This window comes from Silurus meridionalis, chromosome 18 (genome assembly GCF_014805685.1).
Source record: "Silurus meridionalis isolate SWU-2019-XX chromosome 18, ASM1480568v1, whole genome shotgun sequence".
In the NCBI taxonomy this organism is placed as follows: domain Eukaryota; kingdom Metazoa; phylum Chordata; class Actinopteri; order Siluriformes; family Siluridae; genus Silurus; species Silurus meridionalis.
The window spans coordinates 12,003,868-12,026,898 of record NC_060901.1 but is presented as its reverse complement, the minus strand read 5'-3'; the positions used below and the strand labels follow the sequence as shown (position 1 = coordinate 12,026,898).

The window sequence follows — 23,031 nt, the reverse complement described above, 5'->3', positions numbered from 1 at the left end:
TTTGTATTGCCCCCCTTCCTCCTCCTCCTCCTTCCCACTTCGCCGCCATGTTGAAAGCCCTAATACCCTCGTGACGTCGCCTGGGCACGTTCCTTCCGGCCGACGCTGAGTGGAGCTGCATCTGCTGAGTGGTGAAGCCGCACTGGTGGAGGAGACAAAGCCCAGAAAATTATCCGCGTCGCTCCTCGGGAATCACTCGGACTTGTGTGTTTATTTACCTTACGAAAGCAAACTCCGGTGGACTGAATCACGCTCCGGTAGCTGAAGGTAAAGCGATATTTTCTCTGAGCTGAGAACCGAGACGGCCGCCGTGTAAACGACTCTGTGTGGGCTTTTTCGGGTAGATCCAGTTCTCCGCCTGGTTCGACTAGCACCAGGATCAGGTTCTGTCCCGCTAGGCAGCTTATTACTCCCCCTGTATCCTGTGCCGCGCTACCTTAAAAACAAAGCCGCTGCATTGCATCTAAACCCTAATTCACCTGAACCCTGTTTCAGTAAACTGGCTGATGGATGAAGTCTTGCTTTGCTCGAGTTGTTCTGTCAGTCCGCTTCTAATCCATGTGACAGTGCGGTGGCCAGCGTTAGCTTCAACCATTAGCTTCAAAGGGGGTGAAGTGTGTTACTCAAAGCTAACAAGCTAACACCACACCACGTCCAGCTACTGCTTAACAACAATAATAACAACCACCATAATAATCATTCACATTATAATATTATTATAACAATATTTAGTCATAGCAGGTGGTTCAGGTTATAATACAGAGTTCATTTAAAACAGGAACTTAGCTACAAAACCGTGACTAAATGCATATTAATAATCAAAAACACGTTATGAATATTAATATTATTATACCGAATGGATTTCATTGAAATGTCGATTTAAAAACGGGCTTTTATTAAAACAAATCACATCTATATACATCTATATTACTACCACTATTACGTGTGTATTATCCACTGTATGTGGAAGTAGGACAATTCGTCGAAATAGTACTAATTATAATTGTTTTTAAGTTGTTTAACCAGTGTAGACTAAGAAATGTCAAAACAAACAAAACATACACACATTTTAATCCAGGATATCTTTATACAGGACAAAAGTGTATATAATTAAGAGTAAACAGTGTTGGATTATATGAGGTGCTAAACGTAAACACACACACACACACACACACACACACACACACACGGCTAGCTCGCCTTAATTCATTTTCCGAATAAGAGGTCTGAAAATTGTGCCTGAAAGATTTTGTGTAGGATTTTCTAATTATTTCATATACACGATTTTATATTTATTTCCCCGTATTTCCTCTCTCTAAGGTTCATTTCAGGTTTATTGCTTTTGTTTCGGTGTAACTCGAGGTGTTGGATCACTGGGCTGTAGTGTTCAGTTCCGGGTTAAAGTAGACACACGGTTTGCGAGGTCATAACTCAAGATTAAGAGCTCAGTTCTGTTTCAGATATGTTTTATATGAACTAGGAGTTAGATATGGTTGATAGCTGATCGTGTACAGTGCTTGTTAAACGTTTGGAAACAGCTGGTCGTATTGTTTTTGAAAGGCACATGCAGGTTCCTTCTGTTTATATGCAAGAAAGTAGGCAAATTATTGCTATGAAGATTTTTGAACAAACAAATATATAAAAGTACAGATGTTATCGTGTATGCCTTCTTTTGCATGAATCAGTTTTATATACTTTAGGCATCCAGATGTTTGTGCCGAAGTACTTTGCCATGCCACTTGTGAAATTTGTTGGTTGGAGATTTCTTTCTGATCTTGTGATCCAGTTAATCTCAGAGCAGTTCAGTAGGATTTAGGTGCAGTGACTGGACAGGCCATTTCATGATGGATAACGCTCGAGCCGACTCTGTGCCCTCTAAATAATGTTTACAAAACTTGGACACATGCTTCTGGGGATTGTCTTGTTGTAGCTTGAAGTTGGTTCCAGTTAGCAGTAGTCCAGATAGAATTGCATGTGTTGAAGTATGGAGCAGTAGCTGTGTCGGTTGAGTATTTCTTTCACTGGTTAACCTACATGTATATAATGAGTAAGCATGTTCTTCAAATATACATGGAAACTTGGCATGGAACATGACATAGCTACACGTATTTCACCCAAAATCCACAGTTATTGCCTATGGTGACAGTTTAAAGAAAATGACTAAAGTAAATGTATTTAGTTTGTTGCATAGAAACAAAAGGAACATGCTTCTGTCTGTCTCTCAAAAACCCTTAAAGGCTAGGTGTTTCTAATCAATGTATACATACACATGTGCCTTGTCAAGAGTTAAGTTGTGACACTTCTTGCTTTCTTAATGGGCTTTAGCCCATCAGTTGTCTTGTGCCTTAAGGAAGGGTAAGTGTAGAGTTACTAGCTTTATTCATGCTACTACAACTCTATATTGTAGAGTACAAATCCATATTATAGCAAGAAACACTCAGCTAAGTAAAGAGAAAAGAGAGTCCATCATTACTTTAAGAAATGAAAACCACTCAATCTAAAAACAGAAATCACAAGAACTTGAAGACTGAATGTATTCCCACGAGCAGTCTCCAAAACCAACAAACACTATGATGAAACAGTGACTTATGTAGACTGTCCCAGAAAAGGAAGACCAAGAGCTACCTCTGTTGCGTTGCAGAGATAAGTTTATTAGAATAAACTAAATAAAAACACAGATTTACATAAATGTACATTAATGGGATTTGGCAGATGCCCTTATCCATAGAGACTTACAACTGAGCAGGGGAGGGTTAAGGGCCTTGCTCATTGGCCCAGCAGTGGCAGTGGCCTTAACCACTGAGATACCACCATAAATGCTTCCTGTAGTTCAAATGGCGGCCATAGTTTATTATCCACTGTTCAGATGAGACTGTGTGAGTTAGGCCTTTTTGGTTGAATTGCAGCAAAGAAACCATTACATTGGTGGAACAGCAAGCAGAAGAGACCCAGTGAATGGACATAAGATCAGTGGAAATCTGTTCTTTGTTTGGATAATTGCAAATGAAAGATTTTTGGTTGTAACCGCATGTCTTTTGTTAGATTAGAGAGGGTGAACGAATAGTTTCTAAATATGTGGTTCCCAATATAAAGCATGGAGAAGGAGTTGTGATGGTGTGGCGGTGTTTTGCTTTAGCCAAAATTCTCCAAACACACACACGGATTATGTAAAAGCTAATTGTCCAAAAAAAGAATAATAGAGTGCTGAATCAGATTACCTGGCCTCAACGATCACCTGATTTAAATCCATTTGGGTGGTTTAGAATGATTTGGACAGGAGAGTGAAGGAAAGCAGCCATCCCTGAACCACTCTTACACAATTTGAGCCCAATGAATCCTGGCACCATGTTATCTTGGCCCATGCCATCAGGGAAGAAAAAATCCATTGATTGAATAACCTGGTCTATCAGGAAATTTAGGTAGTCAACTGATTTAGGTAGTCAACTTAAAGCTGCTTTGAGACAATGTCTGTTGTGCACTATTAAAATAAACTTGACTTGACTTGACCTTATTCTTTGGGCACTCCGAGACCTGCAGCAACCCCAGATCATAGCATTGCCCCCACAGGCTTGTACGGTAGGCACTAGGAACGATGGGTGATCAGTTCTTCCGCCTCTCCTCTTACCCTGATGCGCCCATCACTCTGGAACAGGGTCAATCTGGACTCCTCAGATCACATGACCGTCTTCCATTTCTCCAGAGTCCAATCGTTATGCTCCCTAGCAAATTGTAGCCTTTTTTTTTTCCTGATTAGCCTCACCGATAAGTGGTTTTCTAAAGCTGTTTAGTCCCAATCCCTTGAGTTACCTTCATATTGTGCGTTTGGAAATGCTCTTGCTTTCACTTTTAAACATATGAGTTCTACTGTTGTTTATTTTACTATTTGATTTCACAAAACGTTTAAGTGATCAGCCGATCATTCAGGATTTATTTTTTTTCCTAATGATTTTTCTTGAAGATGATGCTCCCCACGATCCCTCTAGTTTTTAATAATGCGTTAGACAATTCTTAAACCAATTGTAATAGTTTCCGTGATCTCCTCAGGTGTTTTCTGCCAATAATTTTACCCTTCTGAAACAGATTAACATCTTTTACATGACCACAGGATGCGTCTTTCGACATGGTAGTTTAAGAAATCAGAAAATGCTCACTGCATCAGTTAGGGTTAAATAACTTGCTGCCAGCTGAAACATAAACATCCATGCAGTAATTATCCAATGGGAGGCTCTTACCTATTTGCCTAGTTAAATCTAAAATCTTTTTTTTTTCTTCTTTTTTTTTTTTTTTTTTTTGGACAGTGTATCAAGATTATTGGAACACTATTCCAGATAACTACTCCATGACTGAACGAATGCCAAGTATGTGCAAAGCTGTCATCAAAGCAAAGTTTGGATGTCTTTACTATTAATGTACAAAGTTGGAAATAATAAAATTAAAGATAAATAACTAGAGTAGGTGGACGTATAGTATCTCAAAACATTTTTTCAATATATCTGCTCAGTCCAGTCAACATGTACATATCCTAGAAAACGCAAACAATTTATTCTATTTTATAATGTCTATACAGACTAGGAATCAAATAAATCTGTTCTGAATTATCATTGTTATGCATTTGTTAAGCAGCACAGAAATGACTGTCCTGTTTGCAGAAATAGCCTATATCAAACTGATACCTGAAATACTGAATAATTAATTCTCTCCTTTCTCTTATTTACAGATTCCACAAAGTGCAGACATTTTTACTCTCCTAAATGGATATGTCTTCATCATCCGGATTTGAATCGAACACGCTGCTGTAGTTATTCAGCTGGATGTTTGAAGAGACAGCTACACAGATGACACTGGAACATTCGACAAGCTGCTTTCAATAGAGAAAGTTTTGTTTCTTAGCAGAAATTCAGTCTGCTAAAATGGATGGGGAGGAAGGCCTTTCTCAAAAGACTGATGATGTGCACTTGGAACATAACGGTGCGGTGGAAAATGACAAGAGAAAAGAGGTGAAAAACACCTGTTTAAAAATTGAGGGGCAAGATGGTTATGTTTTTAAATCATACAGCATGACCCCTCATGAGAATCCACTGGCAAAGTTTTCACTTGTAGAGCAGACACTCACTAATGTATCTTCTCAGGTCGATGGACATTTAGAGGTGGATGGTCCAGAAGCAGAAACCTGCGATAAGCAGGACTGTTCAACTTCTCCAGCCATTTCAGACGATACATCTCAGACTACTGAAATAGACAAAGACAATTTAATAAACGACACAAGTGTACATATTAAAGAGGAACCGAGTGAAACGGGCGAAAGCTCTCAGGATGACGATAAGTTATTCTTCGATGGTTCTGTAGGTCCCTTCGTCACTAGGAGTAATGAGGAAGATTATGATAATCTACTGAGTGGCTACACGAGTACTCTTTACGATGTTGCAATGGATGCGGTCACACAAAGCCTTCTGACATCTATTAGAAACCCTCTTAATCCGAGAAAAAAATCTCCTGCCTGGAATCATTTTTTCATATCTCCTCGCGATAGTACCAAAGCTATCTGTATGTATTGTATGAAAGAGTTTAGTCGGGGTAAAAATGAGAAAGACCTCAGCACTAGTTGTTTAATGAGGCATGTGCGAAGGGCTCACCCTACTGTACTTTTACAAGACATTGACTCACCAAATACTTCATTTAATTCTGCCTCATCTCTAATACCTCCTGTCAAATCACCAAATAACGATCTGGCAGCTAGCAGTAAATCCCACTCAAACAATCTCACCTCACCATCCACCTTTACAGCAGAAGCCGCAGATGTAGCATCCAAAGAGGCACCCCAAAAAGTCAAGCCAAAAGTGGAAAAGAGTGCCAAGACTGATTCTGGTGCAGCCCCATCTCCTCATTCCATAAACAACCACAGTGATGACGCCATGGGCACTGGGTCTGACGGCTCAGCATCCACCCCTAAGAGCTCAAATTCTCGAAGGCGATCAGCAGTGTGGAAACACTTTTATCTGTCTCCTGCTGATAGCTCCAAAGCCGTTTGCATTCACTGTATGAATGAGTTCAGTCGGGGTAAAAATGGAAAAGACCTGGGGACAAGTTGTCTAATTCGCCACATGTGGCGGGCCCACCGAGACATCGTCATTGAAGAAAATGGACAAGGCTCAACGATTCCTCCACCGTATACTACCCCGCCAACACTATTATCACATTCACAGATGCAGGACCATGTAGAAATAAAGAAAGAACCCCCTTGCACTTCCTCATCCCCCGAAACCATGTCAGACGAAGTGCCCATGGATGATAGTGAGAATATGGATTTAAAGGAGGAGTTGAATGATGCCTCATATTCTGGACAAGAGTCTTCACTGAACATGCCATTTGTTCTAAAAAGTGAAGGTCTAGAGTTGTCCTCTTCCCCAGAAGATTCTGTTGAAGTCTCGAGTCTAGCTCCAGAGCCAAGCTCAGTTTTCCAACAAAACAAAAAGATAATGAAAAGAGTGAAATCGGAAGTATGGCACCACTTCATCGTCTCCCCGGTTGACCAGCTCAAGGCTTTGTGTCGGTACTGTCCATGCGTCATTAGTCGTGGCAAGCGTGGAGACTTCGGCACGAGCTGTTTGATGCGGCATCTGATGAGGCGACATCCTGATGTCCTAAAGAACCAAAAAAGCACAAGTGACAAAGCGACCTTACCTCAGTCCCCCCAGAGCACCCTCGCTACAGAGGAGGACATGCTGTCAAATCCGACCGACAGCCCTGCTAGCGAGAAGAAACGGCACACGCAAACCATTTTTAGCAAAAAGACTTCAAAGCTGTGGAATCACTTTTCTCTTTCTTCTGCTGACCCAACCAAGGTGGTCTGTTTGCACTGTAATCGTACAATAAGCAGGGGTAAAAAGACAACAAACCTGGGCACTAGTTGCTTGTTTAGGCACATGCAGAGGTTTCATGGGCATGTGCTCGAAAATAATAGTAATATCTCAGGTGATGCATCGTCTGCGGAAGTAAAACAGAAGCTCATGGACACGTCTGCGTATGAGGAGAGTAGTGAAAAATTTGATGATTGTCACCCAGTTGCCAAAAAAATCACCAGACTCGTAGCCGAAATGCTTGCACTGGATCTTCAGCCATCAGCTATGGTGGAAAATGTTGGTTTGAACCGATTACTGGAATACCTCCAACCACAGTATTCTCTTCCCTCTTCATCATACTTCACCAGCACCGCCATACCAGAAATGTATGAAAGTGTAAAAGAGGTCGTTCTGACACACCTCAAAGAGGCCGAGAGTGGAATTATTCATTTTACAACAAGCATATGGGTAAGCAGCCAAACGCGGGAATACCTGACTCTTACAGCCCACTGGGTGACGTTCGAGTCACGTGTCCGACCTCAGGGGCAAGATTTCCACTGCTCAGCTCTGCTTGGCGTCTCTCCAATTGACTGTGATTATAACATGCTTAGCATTCAGAAGCAACTTGAGTACCTTTGGGACACCTGGATTGTTTCCTCAGGCCTGAAGCTTGGATTCACTGTCACTGATAATCAAGCCATTGGAAATGTCCTGGAGGACAATGCTCACACCCTCATGAACTGTTTTGGTCATAACATAGATCTCATTGTTAACGAAGCCATAAAGAGCCAGAGGATGGTACAGAGCTTGTTGAGCATCGCCCGGAAGATATGTGAACGAGTACATCGCTCAGCCAAGGCGAAGGAGAAACTGGCAGAACTTCAGAAAGCCTATAACTTGCCTGAAAATCAGCTGATCCAGGATGTTCCCTCCAAGTGGAAGACCTCCTATTTTATGCTTGAAAGATTAGTTGAGCAAAAGAAAGCCATCGATGAAATGTCTTTAGAGTGCAATTTCAGGGAACTTATAAGCTGTGACCAGTGGGAGGTGATGCAATCAGTTTGCAACGCTCTGAAACCTTTTGAAGTGGCCTGCAGGGAAATGAACAATCGAACGGCCACACTTGGCCAGGTCATACCGCTCATACATATCCTCAACCGCAAAATAGACATGCTTTTCGACGAGACTATGGGTATTGACAACATGCTTAAATCTCTAAAAGAGGCCATGGTGACCAGAATGTCTCCCACACTTCATGATCCACGTTATACATGGGCAACGATGCTTGACCCTAGGTACAAGACCTCCTTGTTCACAGAGGAGGAAGCCGAGAAGTGTAAGCAGGAGCTCATACGAGAAGTACAGAGGGTATCCATATCAGCAGCTGCAGAATCGAAACCTGCGTTGTCGAACGGGTGCAGCGAGGACCCAGCTCCATCGAACAGTTCAACCATGAACAAAGACAACCTATGGGCCCTAATGGATGACATAAGGCAAAAGATTAAGCACGATGACCGACCAAAGTCATCCGAGCTTGCTGTTTTGGAGTATTTGGAAGAAGATATACTTGACCAGAGCTGTGATCCTTTGGACTATTGGAATCTCAAGTTGTTCTTGTGGCCCGAGCTTGCCAAAGTAGCCGTACGCTATGTGGGTTGCCCACCCAGCATTGTACCAGCAGATACACTGTTCAGCACATCAAGTGTCAACTGTGCCCTGAACCAGTCTCGACCATTGCTAGAAAATCTTGAAAGACTCTTATTTTTAAAGGTCAATCTTCCTTTGATATATTTTCAGTACTAAGAACACTTTTGTGTGTGCAAAACCTTCTTAGACCCCAGGGAACCCCAAACAAGGACCAAATCACTTCTGAGATGGCCCTTTCAACTTAAAATACTTTACACTGAGGTTTAGATTTGGTATATAGTACACATTAAGTTAAATAACTGTTTTTTTGTATGCATACTACTGTTCAATGCTTGATAACTGGAGTTAGTCTTCTACCCAGTGAAAAGTGAGTTCAGGGAGGGAGGGAAGGAGGGGAAACCTAGATTTAGGGGTTGGGTACGTGTGTGTGGGTTGCTGTACATTTTTTTTTTTTTTTTAATGGTCAGATTTTTTTTTCTTCTCTCTCCTTGTGCCTTAAATGAACTACTTCAGGTCAAAATGCTGTATATATTATTTGATGTGCAACATTTTATTTTTTGTCTCCTGATTTAATAATGATGTAAAATGCAAACAGATGCTGAATACTGTTTTTATATATAAGAATACACAACCCAAAAAGAAATGCTGTGACTGAAAACTGTTTAAATGTCTTTAATTTAATTATTTCATTGTGATATTTTGATTTATGGTACTGTCCATTTAGAATTTGTATTTTTTTTTTTTTAGCTCAGAAAACAATGTAACATTATGTAAAAATGGTGTTGTAATTTCAGGGTGAGCAATCTGTTGAAAAAAAAAATTCTCAGGCACAATTCTTTTTATTATTATTTTTTTTCCTGGGGTATTAAATTATGGATCGATGTCAAGATGATGTACATTTTATAAAAAAGATTTCCAAAAGTAATTTGCTAAATAGTCAGACTGAAACCATGCAATTTTGGTGGCTATTTGTTAATAAAATGTTTACCCTTTCCTTGTTTGTTTTGTTTTGTTTTAATAGTTTGCACTGTTGAATCATTTCTTTACAAAGATTCTGAGTCTGATTTCAATGAAGTGTGAGTGCTTTCCTATTTTTACACAGGAAACTTTGTGCCAGTAGCAGTTTGTTTTCGCTCTTTGTAAAGGGAAGTGGTGAGCAGATGACCAAGCCGTTACACAACCCAGGTGGCTTTTGGTTGGTAATTAGACATTAGGAGCACACAAACCAGTTTTTCTTGAGAGTCAAGTATAAGTTCAGTGTAGCATCACAGACTTTGAGTAAACACCATGTGCACTTCGCTTCAACCATTGTTGTTTGTTTTTTTTAACACTCTAGGGCGGTCGTTATTTAATTAAAAAATCAATAGCGGTTACCATATTCGGGCATGTAATCTGAAAATTATGTGGCCAGCTATCAGCAAAAACTGAAGAGGAATAACATGCGGGTTCATTGAAAGGAAAATAAAAATGCAGTACAGAATAAACAGTGCAGTGTTTTATTAAAATCACCTCATGTCCACTTTGGAAAAAGTTTTCACATCTACTTTTTCAATCAAAAATCTAACACATTGTTGATACATTTTTGCTCCTTGTTGAACATTTATCTGATTGACTAAATTAAAAAAAATACAAAATCACTGGACAGTGGAAAACATTCTTACTTTATCTCAACATCACATAAAGGTCCTGAGATTTTTAAGCAGGTAAATGAAGTCGAGAGCACCAGAGGAAACGGTACTAGTGCGAGACTGAAAGAAGGGCATGGGGAGTGTCAGTTCAGCACAGTTGAAAACGCCTACACAACTGTCAGAGGTCAGGTTTCAGATTCATATAGAAATATAACAGTTCTGATATGTTTTTTTATTGCAGGAAGAAGTCTGATTGTCATATTTTTAAGTGAGAACTTCTGTATCAGCTGGTGCTCAACCTCTCGAGAAGCACAAGCTTATCAGTTAATGAAAAACTGATTGGAGGAAAGCGGGAAACATTGACTAGAAAGCGTTCATAACCCTGTATGAAGATAAGAGGTTTGTGAGAACCACTAAGCTGTGATATCAGGGTTGTGTTTGCCTCAATCAGTACATGCGAGTACATCTTCATTAGTGGGTCTGTAGGTGTCAGATCTTCTCTCTTGTCATACCTTTGGGGGGGAGGAAAAAAAAAAAAGCATCTGTTTAAACAATATACATGATTAAATAATGCCAATGTGTAGCATTTATTTCTCCCACCTCCACTTGCTATTCATCTCCAGAAAGCGTGAGACACCAGTCTCTGCCGCAAGTACATCTATGTGCACGTTTACATCTTGAAAAGAACACGTACACATACATTACTTGGTTTCACGGTAATTTGTTTGTTGCTACTGAAATGATCATACCTGAGTTAGCTGGCACTAATGTGTGCAGTTCCTGCATGGCTTTGCCTCCTGGGTAGTTGTGACGTGAAACATAGAGAGAGATGCTTGAATATACACCATTTGCCACCAAGTGTCCAATTACAGCGATGGTCCCAATTTTATACAGCCATGACTTCTGGTACTTGTTTAAACTGAAATAAATAAATAAACAAATAAATGTTTGCTCAGTCATGGTCTTACACACCATTTAACAGCTCTTAAAAATAAAATCACAGTGGAAAAAAGCCTATTCATTTAAATAAATTGCAGCAAATATTCGACTCAATCATGTTACTTACATGAAGGAGCAGCCACGAGCTGCCACTACATTGAAGATGGGGAATGTGTAAATGATGAAGCGGAGCTCCTTGTGTGGTAGGAAGGAGTACAACAGGATGAAACCTACGGCAGGTATCAGCATCGTGTGCATCCGTCTGTCCAAAAGGCCAAATGGAACGAAGAAAACGGTGGCTCCAAGACCACGCGGAACAGCCGAGTAGAAGTACCAGAGAAAAGGGGAAGTTTACTGAGAGAAGGCCGTCAAGGAAATGCAAGGGAGGCATCAGCACTTTCAGCGAATATCTGATGATTAACTACATTTAAAGTAGGCCCCGAACTTTGCACAAGGATTACTGAGGTATAGGACTGACCTTCGGTTAATGCTGAAGTTATCCCAGACAACTCAAACTGGTCATTTTTATTAAGTTCAGACCGAAGAAAAATTTTCTTGTCGCCAGTTACTATTTAAGTAAATGTAGCATGCATCTTCTGTAATTTAATTTATGTGGAGTTTTTAACAACAGACATCTTGAGAAAAAAATGTGGACATTTGTATTCATATTTAGGTGTAAAACAGTAAGCCAGAGAGGACTGTTCCCCCCCCCGAGATAAAATGAAGAAATCAGTTATGAGGAACTAGACTTAAATGGGAAGCCATCCATTTCTGGGTGACTCCAGAAATGGGTGATTAGAAAGTCTATTATTTCACAATTGTACAGATCAGCTATAACGTTAAAACCACCATCCTAAAATGGTGTACGCCTCACCTGCACCACCAAAACAGCTCAGACCAATTAAAGCATGGAAGACCTCTGAAAGTGTACTGTGATATCTTGCACCAAGCCATTAGAGCAAATGCTTCAAGTCTTATACGTTGTGATGTCTCTATCGATCGAACTTATTTGTTCAGCACATGCTACAGATGCTTGATCAGAATGAGATGTGGTGAAGCCAACACCTTGAACTCAAGTTCCACTAACCATTTCTGTAGTTTTTGCAGTGTAGCAGCATGCACTACCCTGCTTAAAGATCTCATTAAAAGTACTGTTGCCAAAAAGGGGTGTACTTTAAGGTCTGTGACAATATTTAGGTAAGTGATATGTGTCAAAGTATCATCCACATGAATGCCAGGATCCAAGGTTTCCCAGCAGAAGCCTTGCAAAGCATTACAACACTACCTCTGCTGGCTTGCTTTCTTACTATAGTGCAGGGGTCACCAACCTTTCTAAAAATAGCTGTTTCCTACCTTGTTAAATCATTGTTGATAATTATTGGGAGAAATCATTAACATGATCAGTGTCTTCACATAGATCAGGGGTGTCAAACTCAGGCCCGCGGGACAAATCCGGCCTGACGTACAATTATATCCGGCCCGCGAGATGATTTAATAAAGATCTATTATTATTGTTATTAATGTCCCGGCGATATGAAGCGCTGATAAACACAAACTACAGATCCCATAATGCAGCGCTTCAGCTGCCTTACCGACTGCTAGACTACCTGGGAACATTCCAGCGTCAATCAAGTCGAGCTTCTGTTGATGTATTTAACCCTATTGTAAAGTTATTGTGAAGCCCCTCACAATTGCCAAGAGAAAAGTTGATTCTGAAAACAGAGCCTTTCAAAACCGATGTGATTCTGAGTAGATGTTTACTGACATTGCCGCTAAACCTGTATGTCTTATTTGTGGAGCGAATGTGGCTGTAATTAAGGAATCGAATCTAAGACGGAACTACGAGACAAAACATCAGGAGAAGCTGAAAAGCCTGAATGCAGAGCAGAAGATACAGAAAGTAGAAGAGTTAAAGAAGAATCTGATATTTCAGCAGATATTTTTCCACCAGAGCAAAATCACAAAGTGAAGCTGGTGTGAAAACAGAGGAGAAATCAGAGTCACATCAGCCGGTTATTTACTGAGGGAGAGTTTCTGAAGAGCTGCATGATGAAGCTGTGAGACGTCTGGTGTTTCACTGGAGATATTTTTATGGAGAGCAAAATATTTTAAGTTATTTAAAGTTTAAGATTATTTTTTATAAAATGGCATAAGAGCAAAGAAATCTGTTTTGATTTGTTGTTATTTTAACGTTTAATTAAAAGCACAATTTGTATTGATTTTTTCAGGGGTTTTTTTGCAGCATGTTTATATTTCTAACTTGTATAATTTTGACAGGAGAATATTTTTATGGAGAGCAAAATATTTTAAGTTATTTAAAGTTTAAGTGTATTTATTCTGGAATAATATTCCTGTCTGTTTTATTCATATTTATGTTCAAAAAACATTGTTTTAGTGTGTTCAATAAATGTTTATCATGTTCGGCCCATGACCTAAAGTGTGCTTTGAGTTTTGGCCCCCTGTGCAATTGAGTTTGACACCCTGACATAGATGAATATCATTAATTATTAATAATAACATAATTAAAGGTAAATTGAGCAAATTTGTTATTTCAGAATTGTGTATCAAATTGGTAGCCCTTCACATTAGTCGGTACCCAAGAAGTAGCTCTCGGTGTCAAAAAGGTTGGTGACCCCTGCTATAGTGCATACTGGTGCCTCGTTTTCACCAGGCAAAGCATGGGCACTTTGACCAGTCCCAGCCATATTCACAACAAGCAATGATGCACTGTGCATTCTGACACCTTTCTACCACAGCAAACATAAAACTTTTCAGCAATTTGTGCTGCACGATTTGTAGGATCAGACCAGATGTCAGTCTGACCCTGTTGCTGGTTCACAAGTTGTTCTTCCCAAACATACTGTTCCATTGCACTTAAAACATCCCATTTCTTGGCACAAACCATTGTAAAGAGAAATAAAATTTTAGTGGAGCAATGTCCAGAACTGTTATGACAGCCAAAAGGATATTCCCCAGTTGGAGCTTTTGTTCAAGATGGTGTTGTACCAAAGAACCTGGCCTTCAGGCCACAGCAGCTTCTTCCAGAACACAGAGTCAACACAAATGGTAAAACCTACAATAAAATATGTTTACTGCAGGGCTGCACATAAAAAATGATCAAAAATAAAAAGATTATCAAAAAAAGAACACATTCAAAGCAACACTTACCGAGTGACAAAATTCCAGCTGGTACAGCATAATAAAGCAGCTTTTTAATACTGAGCTTTCTGGATCGAAGTGACATCAGCAACATGAGTCCAAGCAAAAGGCACAGCTCTGAACGGAACACGATGATAACAAAAGCAGAAAGTAGGATGAACATGCCGTGCCTTTGGGTCATCCAGGATGTGAATGCCAGCAATACTGTGAAATAAAAGGGTGTTAGGATTGAGCCCAGCTTCATTAACTCGTTTTATTCCTGACAAAATCATGGAAAAGTAATGCGTTAAATTAGTGCTACTCATTCTCAGATATATTTCCTTCATATTGTCTGCATGTGTATACTTTAGTTTAAAACACACCTATGGGCAGAGCAAATGTGTTTGGCAGAGTCCTCGTGCTGTAAAACATCAGGTGAAACTGGGAAGTACAGATAAGACAGAAAAGGCACGAGACCATATATCCGAAGTGTCTCCACACTTGTTTCTGCATGTGCCATAGAGTCAGGCAGACACACATCCCAAGGACACCTCGCACTGTGGAGAACACAACAACATATTAATCACATTCCAGTGGATTGGGGAAAAAAAGCAGGTGCTTTGGAATTGATGCACATACCTATAATCTGTGTGTAATATTTCGGAGCCTCAAAGTGGGAGAGTACAAACGCAAAAGGTGTGCTGAGCACAGAGACAAACACTGGCCCAATGAAGGTGCGAGGAACCACACCAGGAAATTCATGATGATCATACTGAAGATAAACACAAAGTTAGGTGCAGTAGAGCACTTCAGCATGGCAGCATGTCTGATTAGGGGGAAAACATTCTTCAGATCTTAAACATATAGACATGTGAACATATCCAATCTCTCAATAACTAAAATTTTAAACTAATCCAAAGAATCTGAACTAAGCCAGAACCTTTGGAAAGAGAAATAATAATTAGAATTATAATACACACTTTTTTTTATTAGAATTACAAAAACCTTACCTTTTCCAAATTAAATCTGTGATAAAGAATATCATGTATGGCTTGCAAGTTAAAGCTCTCTTCAACTTTGGTAAAAGGACAAGCAAGTAAATGCAGAAAAATTACAAATATCAGTAGGAGGAACTGGGGGACTTTGGGAATGAGTCGCTTCCGCGCCATGCTGGAAGAGTGTTAAACTGCGCATGCGCATCATCAAGCGGTTAGCTCAGAGTCATGCGCGTCATCAAAGCGGAAGTAAAACAGGATTTAAAGACTGTCTGTAATTATTTACACGGATTTTTTTGGATTCGATTATGGATTTGTTTTTCAATGGGGTTCAATGTTTTCTCTTTTATATTTTATATATATAGGAGTATGAGTTTAAACTTTAGATTGATTTCAGAAACTATATAAGAATTGGTTACGAATGGTCGTCCGGACAAATCAGAAACCTGGCTCGCATCCGGGTATTAGCTCGCGTCAAAGTTGGTTAAAGAGATTTTTTTAATGTATTTATTTTTACCATAATAGACAATTTAATAAAAATAAAAAAAAACGCAGGTTGTGCCCTTTATAATTATGTTTATATTATTAATAATAATAATAATTATTATTATTATTGTATTATTATTGTTGTAGTTATTATTAGTATCTAATATATATATATATATATATATATATATATATATATATATATATATATATATATATAGAGAGAGAGAGAGAGAGAGAGAGAGAGAGAGAGAGAGAGAGAGCTAAACCATTCTGAATAAAACATAATAAATTATTATAAATGTTTAAAAGTCTAAAATCTTCATATTTTGTGATTATCATCACTTTATTTATTTGTCCCAAGCGCTCCTATGCTGCTCAAATGGCTTTTTAATAAATAAAATAATAAATCATTCTGAATAATCCATGTTGAACTATTATAAATGTTTGAAAGTCTAAAATCGTCATATTTTGTTATAATAATCATCATCGTCATTTTCTTTTTCTTTGTTTGTCCCAAGCACATCTATGTTGCCTAAATGGTTACTAAATTAAAAAAATAAATAAAAGTGAATGAATAAAAGAATAAACCATCACATCATCTTGAATAATAATTAACTATTATGGATGTAGTAAGCAAAAAAGTGTACAAATGTACAGAAACACGTGACAAATCCAACCCCTCTCTCTCGGTTTGAAATAGAGGGCCCGCGCGTGGCGACGTCCCATTGGCTCTTGCTTTGATTGATGGGGAGAGTCATCCAATCAAAAGAAGCCACAATGGTAACACGGGAATTAATGCGGAAGTGGAAGCGCTCGCGTAGCCGGCATGAGAGTTGTAGAGCTTTGCATATCCGTCAATATACATAGTGATCCACTAGCTGATACAGTTTCCTGTTGATGGTGGAGGCTGCTTACTGATTGAGGGCTGATGCTGTAAACCGTGGATACGTTTGGTTTTCTTACTGTATAGTCCCTTTGGTTTTATCATGATTTTTGGAGTTTGGTAGTTGACCAGCTTCATTCATAAACATGCCACTGTCTGACACAGCCAGTCTGCTCTTTTGTCTTGTTTTTGTTTTATCCCTTGGCTGTGGCCACTCAAAGGATTTCGGATCCCTGTGTTCCACCTGTAAACAAATCACTGATAATTTCGACAAGGTAGGTCCTGGATTCTGTGGTTTCAGAAAGCATGTGTTTAGGATGAGTATGAAGTGATAGCTTTAGTTTAAAATAAGCAGGAAATTTCTGATGGCCTTTCTGCATTTAGGGGTTTGATAAAACTGCGAAGAAAAACTTTGGTGGTGGAAATACTGCCTGGGAAGAGAGGAAGCTGTCAAAGTATGAGACCAGGTGAGGCTGCATTGACTGCCAATTTGATGCATGTATACAATGTTTGGTTGTCATGCCTGTAAATTTTGTTCACGTGTGTTCTGCTGTTTATGATTGTACGCCGTGACATTCTTGTGTGACCCTGTCTTGGTTGTGTTTTTCAGTGAGATTCGACTGGTGGAGATTCTGGAGGGCTTGTGCGATAGCAGTAATTTCGAGTGCAACCACATGGTAGAAGAATACGAGGAGCACTTCGAGACTTGGTGGTTCAAGAAGTCAGGACTTGCGATCCATCTACTGAATAACGTGCATTAAGTTTGTAAAATAGACACTCTGTCATTTGCATAACTCTTTCACTCACCAATCTTCGATCTTGCAGGAAAACAAAGCACCCCGATCTACATAAATGGTTTTGTATTGAAACAATCAAAGTGTGCTGCCCTAAAGGAACATTCGGGCCAGATTGTAACTGTAAGTCAGCACTATTGCTTCTGATTTGTTTTAATGGTATACTTTTTTTGTTCGTTTACATTTACTTGTATTTAATTAGCCTGTGTAGGAGGATCGGACAGACCTTGTCATGGAAACGGTGGATGTGACGGGGATGGGACAAGGGGAGGAAGTGGCAAATGCACTTGTCACCTTGGATATGAAGGAGAGTTTTGCCTGGACTGTGCCGAGAGATATTTTAGTGAAGAGAGGAACGACACATTCTCTTTGTGCAAAGGTAAGCAACACAGAACATTTAAAGATCATTAAGACCAGTGTAGGGTGAATATAATATATCATGACTCCCAGTAAAAACCCAGTAGGTGGCACGTGTATGACAAGGATGGACAGGATTAGAAATGAGTTTATTAGTGGGACAGCGCATGTAGGACATTTTGGAGACAAGGTGAGGGAGGCGATTGAGATGGTTTGGACATGTTCAGAGGTGGGGTATATACATGGGGTATATCGGTAAAAGAATGCGGAGGATAAAGCCACCAGGCAGGAGGAAAAGAGGAAAACCAAGGAGGAGGTTTATGGATGTGGTGAAGGAAGACATGCAGGTAATTGGTGTGACAGAGGCAGATGTAGAGGACAGGGGTGTATGGAGACGAATGATCCGCTGTGGCGACCCCTAATTGGAGAAGCCGAAAAAAGAAGAATATGATGTGTATCACAGTGGTGTGCTGCCTTGATGTTCTTTCTACATTTATTTGATTAGAAGTCCAACATCTTAACCACTGAGCTAACCATTCCCCTAACTGTAATACCACACAAAGGAGCTTTTACTAAGCAGATTACATCATGTGCACAGATGACATACAATTTATTCAGAATAAAGTATGTATGTGGAAGCACATGTATAATACTGCAGCATAAATTTGTATAACACCTTTATAACTTTAGATATTATTACATTAAACAAGCCATCTTGTGGTCACAAATGTTGAGAGAAAATTAAGATGCTAACCAGACTCAACAGGTAATTGTGAAAACACTGGTTCTGAGACATTCTGGCATTTTGTCAGGGCTCAAATAATGTGTTACCTCAGACATTTTGTTGACTGTACAGTCTCAAATAACTGTATAAGACTGTAGAAAGTACATTAATTATAATCTTATATTCCGGTGCTCATGTTAGTTCTCACTATCCAGTGTTTATTGTTTTAAAGACTATAATCACACTCTTGATTCACCCAAATGAGAATGGGTTCCCTCTTAGAGGAACCAGACTCAAAAGGGGAACCCATCCTCATTTCGGTGGTATCAAGAGTGTGATTATAGTCTTTAAAAGCTGCTTTAAGACAATGTCTGTTGTGAAAAGCGCTATGGAAAAAAACTTGACTTGACATTTCCTAGAGAAGGCTAATAGACATGAGGTTCTATAATTGCACTAATAAACAGCCAGGCAACTTTTTAGCATAGTCATTAGAAAAGAAAAGAGAGATATTGAGAGATTCACAAATCCAGTACTGGAATCTCAGAAGTTATTTTCTGTTACTGTATTCTCACTAGTTTCTATTAAACAGATGCTGTAGTGCTGCACAGTACTTTTCTCAGTTTTGTCAGTTTCGCTTATAAATAAAGTTCCCACTATCGTCAAAAATCTTTTGCATCACCAGGAAATGATTAGATAGTAGTAATTGTTGGAAGTGTTACACTGAAGCTAACTGAACCCAGTTGTATTTTGTGAAAGTAAAACAGGAAGTAAAAACACTGGTATGGACAGCAGTCTGCTCAATACCCTAAAATCCTCAGGTTTGTTGGTTTAAACTGACTTATGAGTTGTCCTCCTGTTCAGAGTGTCATTCATCTTGCACAACCTGCACTGGAGCCACTAATAAGGACTGCACTGACTGCCGTGAGGGCTGGGAAGAAGATGAGGAAGAAGCATGCGTTGGTGAGAACTTTTCCTTGATGCAGCCATTCTAATTTTAAGTTGTATATGCACAGGCATTCCAGGCTAGTGTCAGAATAATGACTGGTGCATCACAAAGAATGTGTGTGTGTGTGTGTGTGATCACATCTCTTGCATTCATGTGTTGGTTCAGACATTGACGAGTGCTCCAAAGATCCTCCTCCATGCAAAGACAAGGAATACTGCTTTAATACGGACGGCTCGTATTCCTGCAGTGGTTAGTAAACACGCCTTTAGTTCTTGTATTTATACATCAAGGTGTTCTACAGCTATGCTTTTGTCAAAGCATTTATGATTTTTACATTCATGCTACACTGATCTGGGAGAAAACTACTGAAAGCTATACTTTTGTAGCCATGCTCAGCACAAATGTGTATAAAATGAAGGGTTGGGATGTGGGATGTGAAGGTGCATATGCCTCCAGCAGTGATTTAATTTCTCAGTTTCTAGTTGATTAGACGAACAAGAGAGTGTGAGATTATAATCTTATATTCCGGTGCTCATGTTAGTTCTCACTATCCAGTGTTTATTGTTTTAAAGACTATAATCACACTCTTGATTCACCCAAATGAGAATGGGTTCCCTCTTAGAGGAACCAGACTCAAAAGGGGAACCCATCCTCATTTCGGTGGTATCAAGAGTGTGATTATAGTCTTTAAAAGCTGCTTTAAGACAATGTCTGTTGTGAAAAGCGCTATGGAAAAAAACTTGACTTGACATTTCCTAGAGAAGGCTAATAGACATGAGGTTCTATAATTGCACTAATAAACAGCCAGGCAACTTTTTAGCATAGTCATTAGAAAAGAAAAGAGAGATATTGAGAGATTCACAAATCCAGTACTGGAATCTCAGAAGTTATTTTCTGTTACTGTATTCTCACTAGTTTCTATTAAACAGATGCTGTAGTGCTGCACAGTACTTTTCTCAGTTTTGTCAGTTTCGCTTATAAATAAAGTTCCCACTATCGTCAAAAATCTTTTGCATCACCAGGAAATGATTAGATAGTAGTAATTGTTGGAAGTGTTACACTGAAGCTAACTGAACCCAGTTGTATTTTGTGAAAGTAAAACAGGAAGTAAAAACACTGGTATGGACAGCAGTCTGCTCAATACCCTAAAATCCTCAGGTTTGTTGGTTTAAACTGACTTATGAGTTGTCCTCCTGTTCAGAGTGTCATTCATCTTGCACAACCTGCACTGGAGCCACTAATAAGGACTGCACTGACTGCCGTGAGGGCTGGGAAGAAGATGAGGAAGAAGCATGCGTTGGTGAGAACTTTTCCTTGATGCAGCCATTCTAATTTTAAGTTGTATATGCACAGGCATTCCAGGCTAGTGTCAGAATAATGACTGGTGCATCACAAAGAATGTGTGTGTGTGTGTGTGTGTGATCACATCTCTTGCATTCATGTGTTGGTTCAGACATTGACGAGTGCTCCAAAGATCCTCCTCCATGCAAAGACAAGGAATACTGCTTTAATACGGACGGCTCGTATTCCTGCAGTGGTTAGTAAACACGTCTTTAGTTCTTGTATTTATACATCAAGGTGTTCTACAGCTATGCTTTTGTCAAAGCATTTATGATTTTTTTACATTCATGCTACACTGATCTGGGAGAAAACTACTGAAAGCTATACTTTTGTAGCCATGCTCAGCACAAATGTGTATAAAATGAAGGGTTGGGATGTGGGATGTGAAGGTGCATATGCCTCCAGCAGTGATTTAATTTCTCAGTTTCTAGTTGATTAGACGAACAAGAGAGTGTGAGACTATGGTCTTTTTGCCAGTATAAAGTCAGTAGTTTGATGTTTATGCTGCTGTGGTAAAATTTTGATCTTTCTCTCCTGAACTCTCAGCAAGGTTGGCATCTTTAGAAACCGTTTTAAATGTGTGTCGACTCACTGCTTTTTCCTGTTCTTTACCGCAGTGTGCGACAGCAGATGTTCAGGCTGCAAAGGGCCGGGTCCTGGGAACTGCCTGGCCTGTGCTGAAGGCTACAAGGACGAAGAGGGCACCTGCACAGGTACACCTCAATCTCTGACGTCTGCTTTTACTCTATCAGTGAGTTTGTTTTGTGTTTTCTAGATTTGATAACGTGAATTATTGCCGCCCCGTTCTTTCGTTCCCAGACGTGGACGAGTGCGAGCTGTCTGAAGCAGTGTGTACAGAGGAACACCAGGAGTGTGTGAACACTAATGGCAGTTACAAGTGTCAATGTGCAGGAGGCTTTGAGGAGTATGATGGAGTGTGTGTTCAGCAAGCACAACCAGGTATCTTTTTAAAAGTTACCCTTAAACCATGAAACTATTCCACCATGTGTGAGGTGCATCTGGAAATCAAAGATGCGTACATGTAGATGCAAACATGTATTCACTTAACATGTAATTATGTAGCAGTTTTTAAAAGAAAAAAAGAAACTGCTGACCTGACCTGTTGTAACTTGCTTGATTGACATTTCAGTCTAGCAGAACCAAACACATTAGCACTGTGGGTTGAAATGAGGATTATTCAACATGTAAAAACGTTCTGTTTTATCAGAAGTTAGTATGTGATTTTGGTTGGATAATTTGAACTATTTCTTGCTGTTGGATGAGTTTGAGAGAGCTGCTATTTAAATAAAAAATTTTTTTTGCTGCTTCTTCTTCTTCTTCTTCTTCTTCTTCCTATGATTATTATTCTTATTAGATAAGCGTTTGCTTGTTCATTGACTATTTGTTTGACCTATGTTAATTTCTCAGAGGACAGTGAGGAAGGACCAGCTGAGGATACTGAAGACACCAACACAGAAAATATTTTGGAACACCAAGACCTGTGAACGGTTGCTGCAGTTTTCGAGTCAGCCACTAGGGGTCAGTCAGTAGTGGCTCAGAACGTATTGTGTCCACCATATGGTATTTACTGTACATATTCGACAAACTGCACTTAAGTAACTGGCGGAATATGGACAACTTGTTATTCCAGTGAAAAAATGGGATGATGTCAAACCGAAGCACTGCTGCTCAAATTAGAAAAGGCTGTTATATGGTTTTTAAATAATCTGTTTTTCCCCGTTCCGCTGTTTTGTGAAGTAAATAAAGTCACACCATCTTGTCTTTTGTGTTATTTTGTGTAGGTTTTTCAGAGTCACTATCCTTTTTTTTTTTTTGACACGGTGATATTGATAGTCTAGGAGCAGTTTGTTGAAAATCTGAATCTATAGCTTTTAAATTCTTTTGCAAAAATTCAATCAAACATGTGCAATGGTATACAAAGCTAATTTTCTGACTTTTGATCCAGCTACATTTTGGAGTCTTGTGCTCATTCAGCCAAAAGGGTTTTAGTAAAGTCAGGTAGTGATGTAGGGAAGGAGGTCTGGGGTGCAGTCAGTGTTCCAATTCATCCCAAAGGTGTTCAGTAGGGTTGAGGTCAGAGCTTTATAGCAGGCACTCAAGATCTTTCACTCCAACCCATGTAAACCATACCTTCATGGGGCTGGCTTTGTGCATAGGGGCATTGTCATGCTGGAACAGGTTTGAGGCTCCTAGTTCAAATAAAGGGAAAATCAAAAGCAATATTAAAAAAAAAAAAAACATTTGTTATAATGTCAGCTTTAATCTATGGTTTGTGATTTTTAATTCCAAA

At 39.5% G+C, this 23,031-nt stretch overlaps 3 protein-coding genes across 5 annotated transcripts; 2 read left to right on the top strand and 1 right to left on the bottom strand.

Moving 5' to 3' along the window:
- The first annotated feature begins 106 nt into the window (after nt 1–106).
- Nucleotides 107–9,497, top strand: zbed4 (zinc finger, BED-type containing 4). Of its 3 annotated transcripts, XM_046872620.1 has the most exons (3): nt 107–267; nt 4,718–4,997; nt 5,130–9,497. In XM_046872620.1, the coding sequence occupies exons 2-3, from the start codon at nt 4,911–4,913 to the stop codon at nt 8,640–8,642; spliced, it is 3,600 nt and encodes a 1,199-aa protein (XP_046728576.1). In that variant the 5' UTR covers nt 107–267; nt 4,718–4,910; the 3' UTR covers nt 8,643–9,497. The 3 variants fall into 3 exon arrangements, with proteins under 3 accessions (XP_046728576.1, XP_046728574.1, XP_046728575.1); XM_046872618.1 differs by having other exon boundaries at nt 4,718–9,497; XM_046872619.1 differs by lacking the exon at nt 107–267 and adding an exon at nt 4,285–4,358 and having other exon boundaries at nt 4,718–9,497.
- A 471-nt stretch (nt 9,498–9,968) lies between these two features.
- On the bottom strand, nt 9,969–15,400 carry alg12 (ALG12 alpha-1,6-mannosyltransferase). Its single transcript, XM_046872625.1, has 9 exons — nt 15,202–15,400; nt 14,831–14,963; nt 14,575–14,748; nt 14,222–14,416; nt 14,023–14,126; nt 11,181–11,404; nt 10,864–11,033; nt 10,715–10,790; nt 9,969–10,626 (listed from the first exon to the last, which is right to left on the bottom strand). Exons 1-9 carry the CDS (start codon nt 15,358–15,360, stop codon nt 10,398–10,400), a joined length of 1,464 nt encoding a protein of 487 aa, XP_046728581.1. The 5' UTR covers nt 15,361–15,400; the 3' UTR covers nt 9,969–10,397.
- Nucleotides 15,401–16,463: 1,063 nt separating this feature from the next.
- On the top strand, nt 16,464–22,512 carry creld2 (cysteine-rich with EGF-like domains 2). The gene is made up of 10 exons (XM_046872508.1): nt 16,464–16,833; nt 16,943–17,025; nt 17,169–17,279; nt 17,384–17,475; nt 17,555–17,731; nt 19,295–19,393; nt 19,545–19,628; nt 21,338–21,433; nt 21,540–21,680; nt 22,149–22,512. Exons 1-10 carry the CDS (start codon nt 16,705–16,707, stop codon nt 22,223–22,225), a joined length of 1,089 nt encoding a protein of 362 aa, XP_046728464.1. The 5' UTR covers nt 16,464–16,704; the 3' UTR covers nt 22,226–22,512.
- The last annotated feature ends 519 nt before the right edge of the window (nt 22,513–23,031 follow it).

Coding starts and splice junctions, on each gene's coding strand:
- zbed4 (XM_046872618.1), top strand. CDS start 4,911: ATGGATGGGGAGGAAGGCCTTTCTCAAAAGACTGATGATGTGCACTTG.
- alg12 (XM_046872625.1), bottom strand. CDS start 15,360: ATGGCGCGGAAGCGACTCATTCCCAAAGTCCCCCAGTTCCTCCTACTG. Junction 14,749..14,830: donor ATATTACACACAGATTATAG/GTATGTGCATCA, acceptor TGTTCTCCACAG/TGCGAGGTGTCCTTGGGATG. Junction 10,791..10,863: donor ATTAGTGCCAGCTAACTCAG/GTATGATCATTT, acceptor GTTCTTTTCAAG/ATGTAAACGTGCACATAGAT.
- creld2 (XM_046872508.1), top strand. CDS start 16,705: ATGCCACTGTCTGACACAGCCAGTCTGCTCTTTTGTCTTGTTTTTGTT. Junction 17,476..17,554: donor ATTCGGGCCAGATTGTAACT/GTAAGTCAGCAC, acceptor GTATTTAATTAG/CCTGTGTAGGAGGATCGGAC. Junction 21,434..21,539: donor CGAAGAGGGCACCTGCACAG/GTACACCTCAAT, acceptor TTTCGTTCCCAG/ACGTGGACGAGTGCGAGCTG.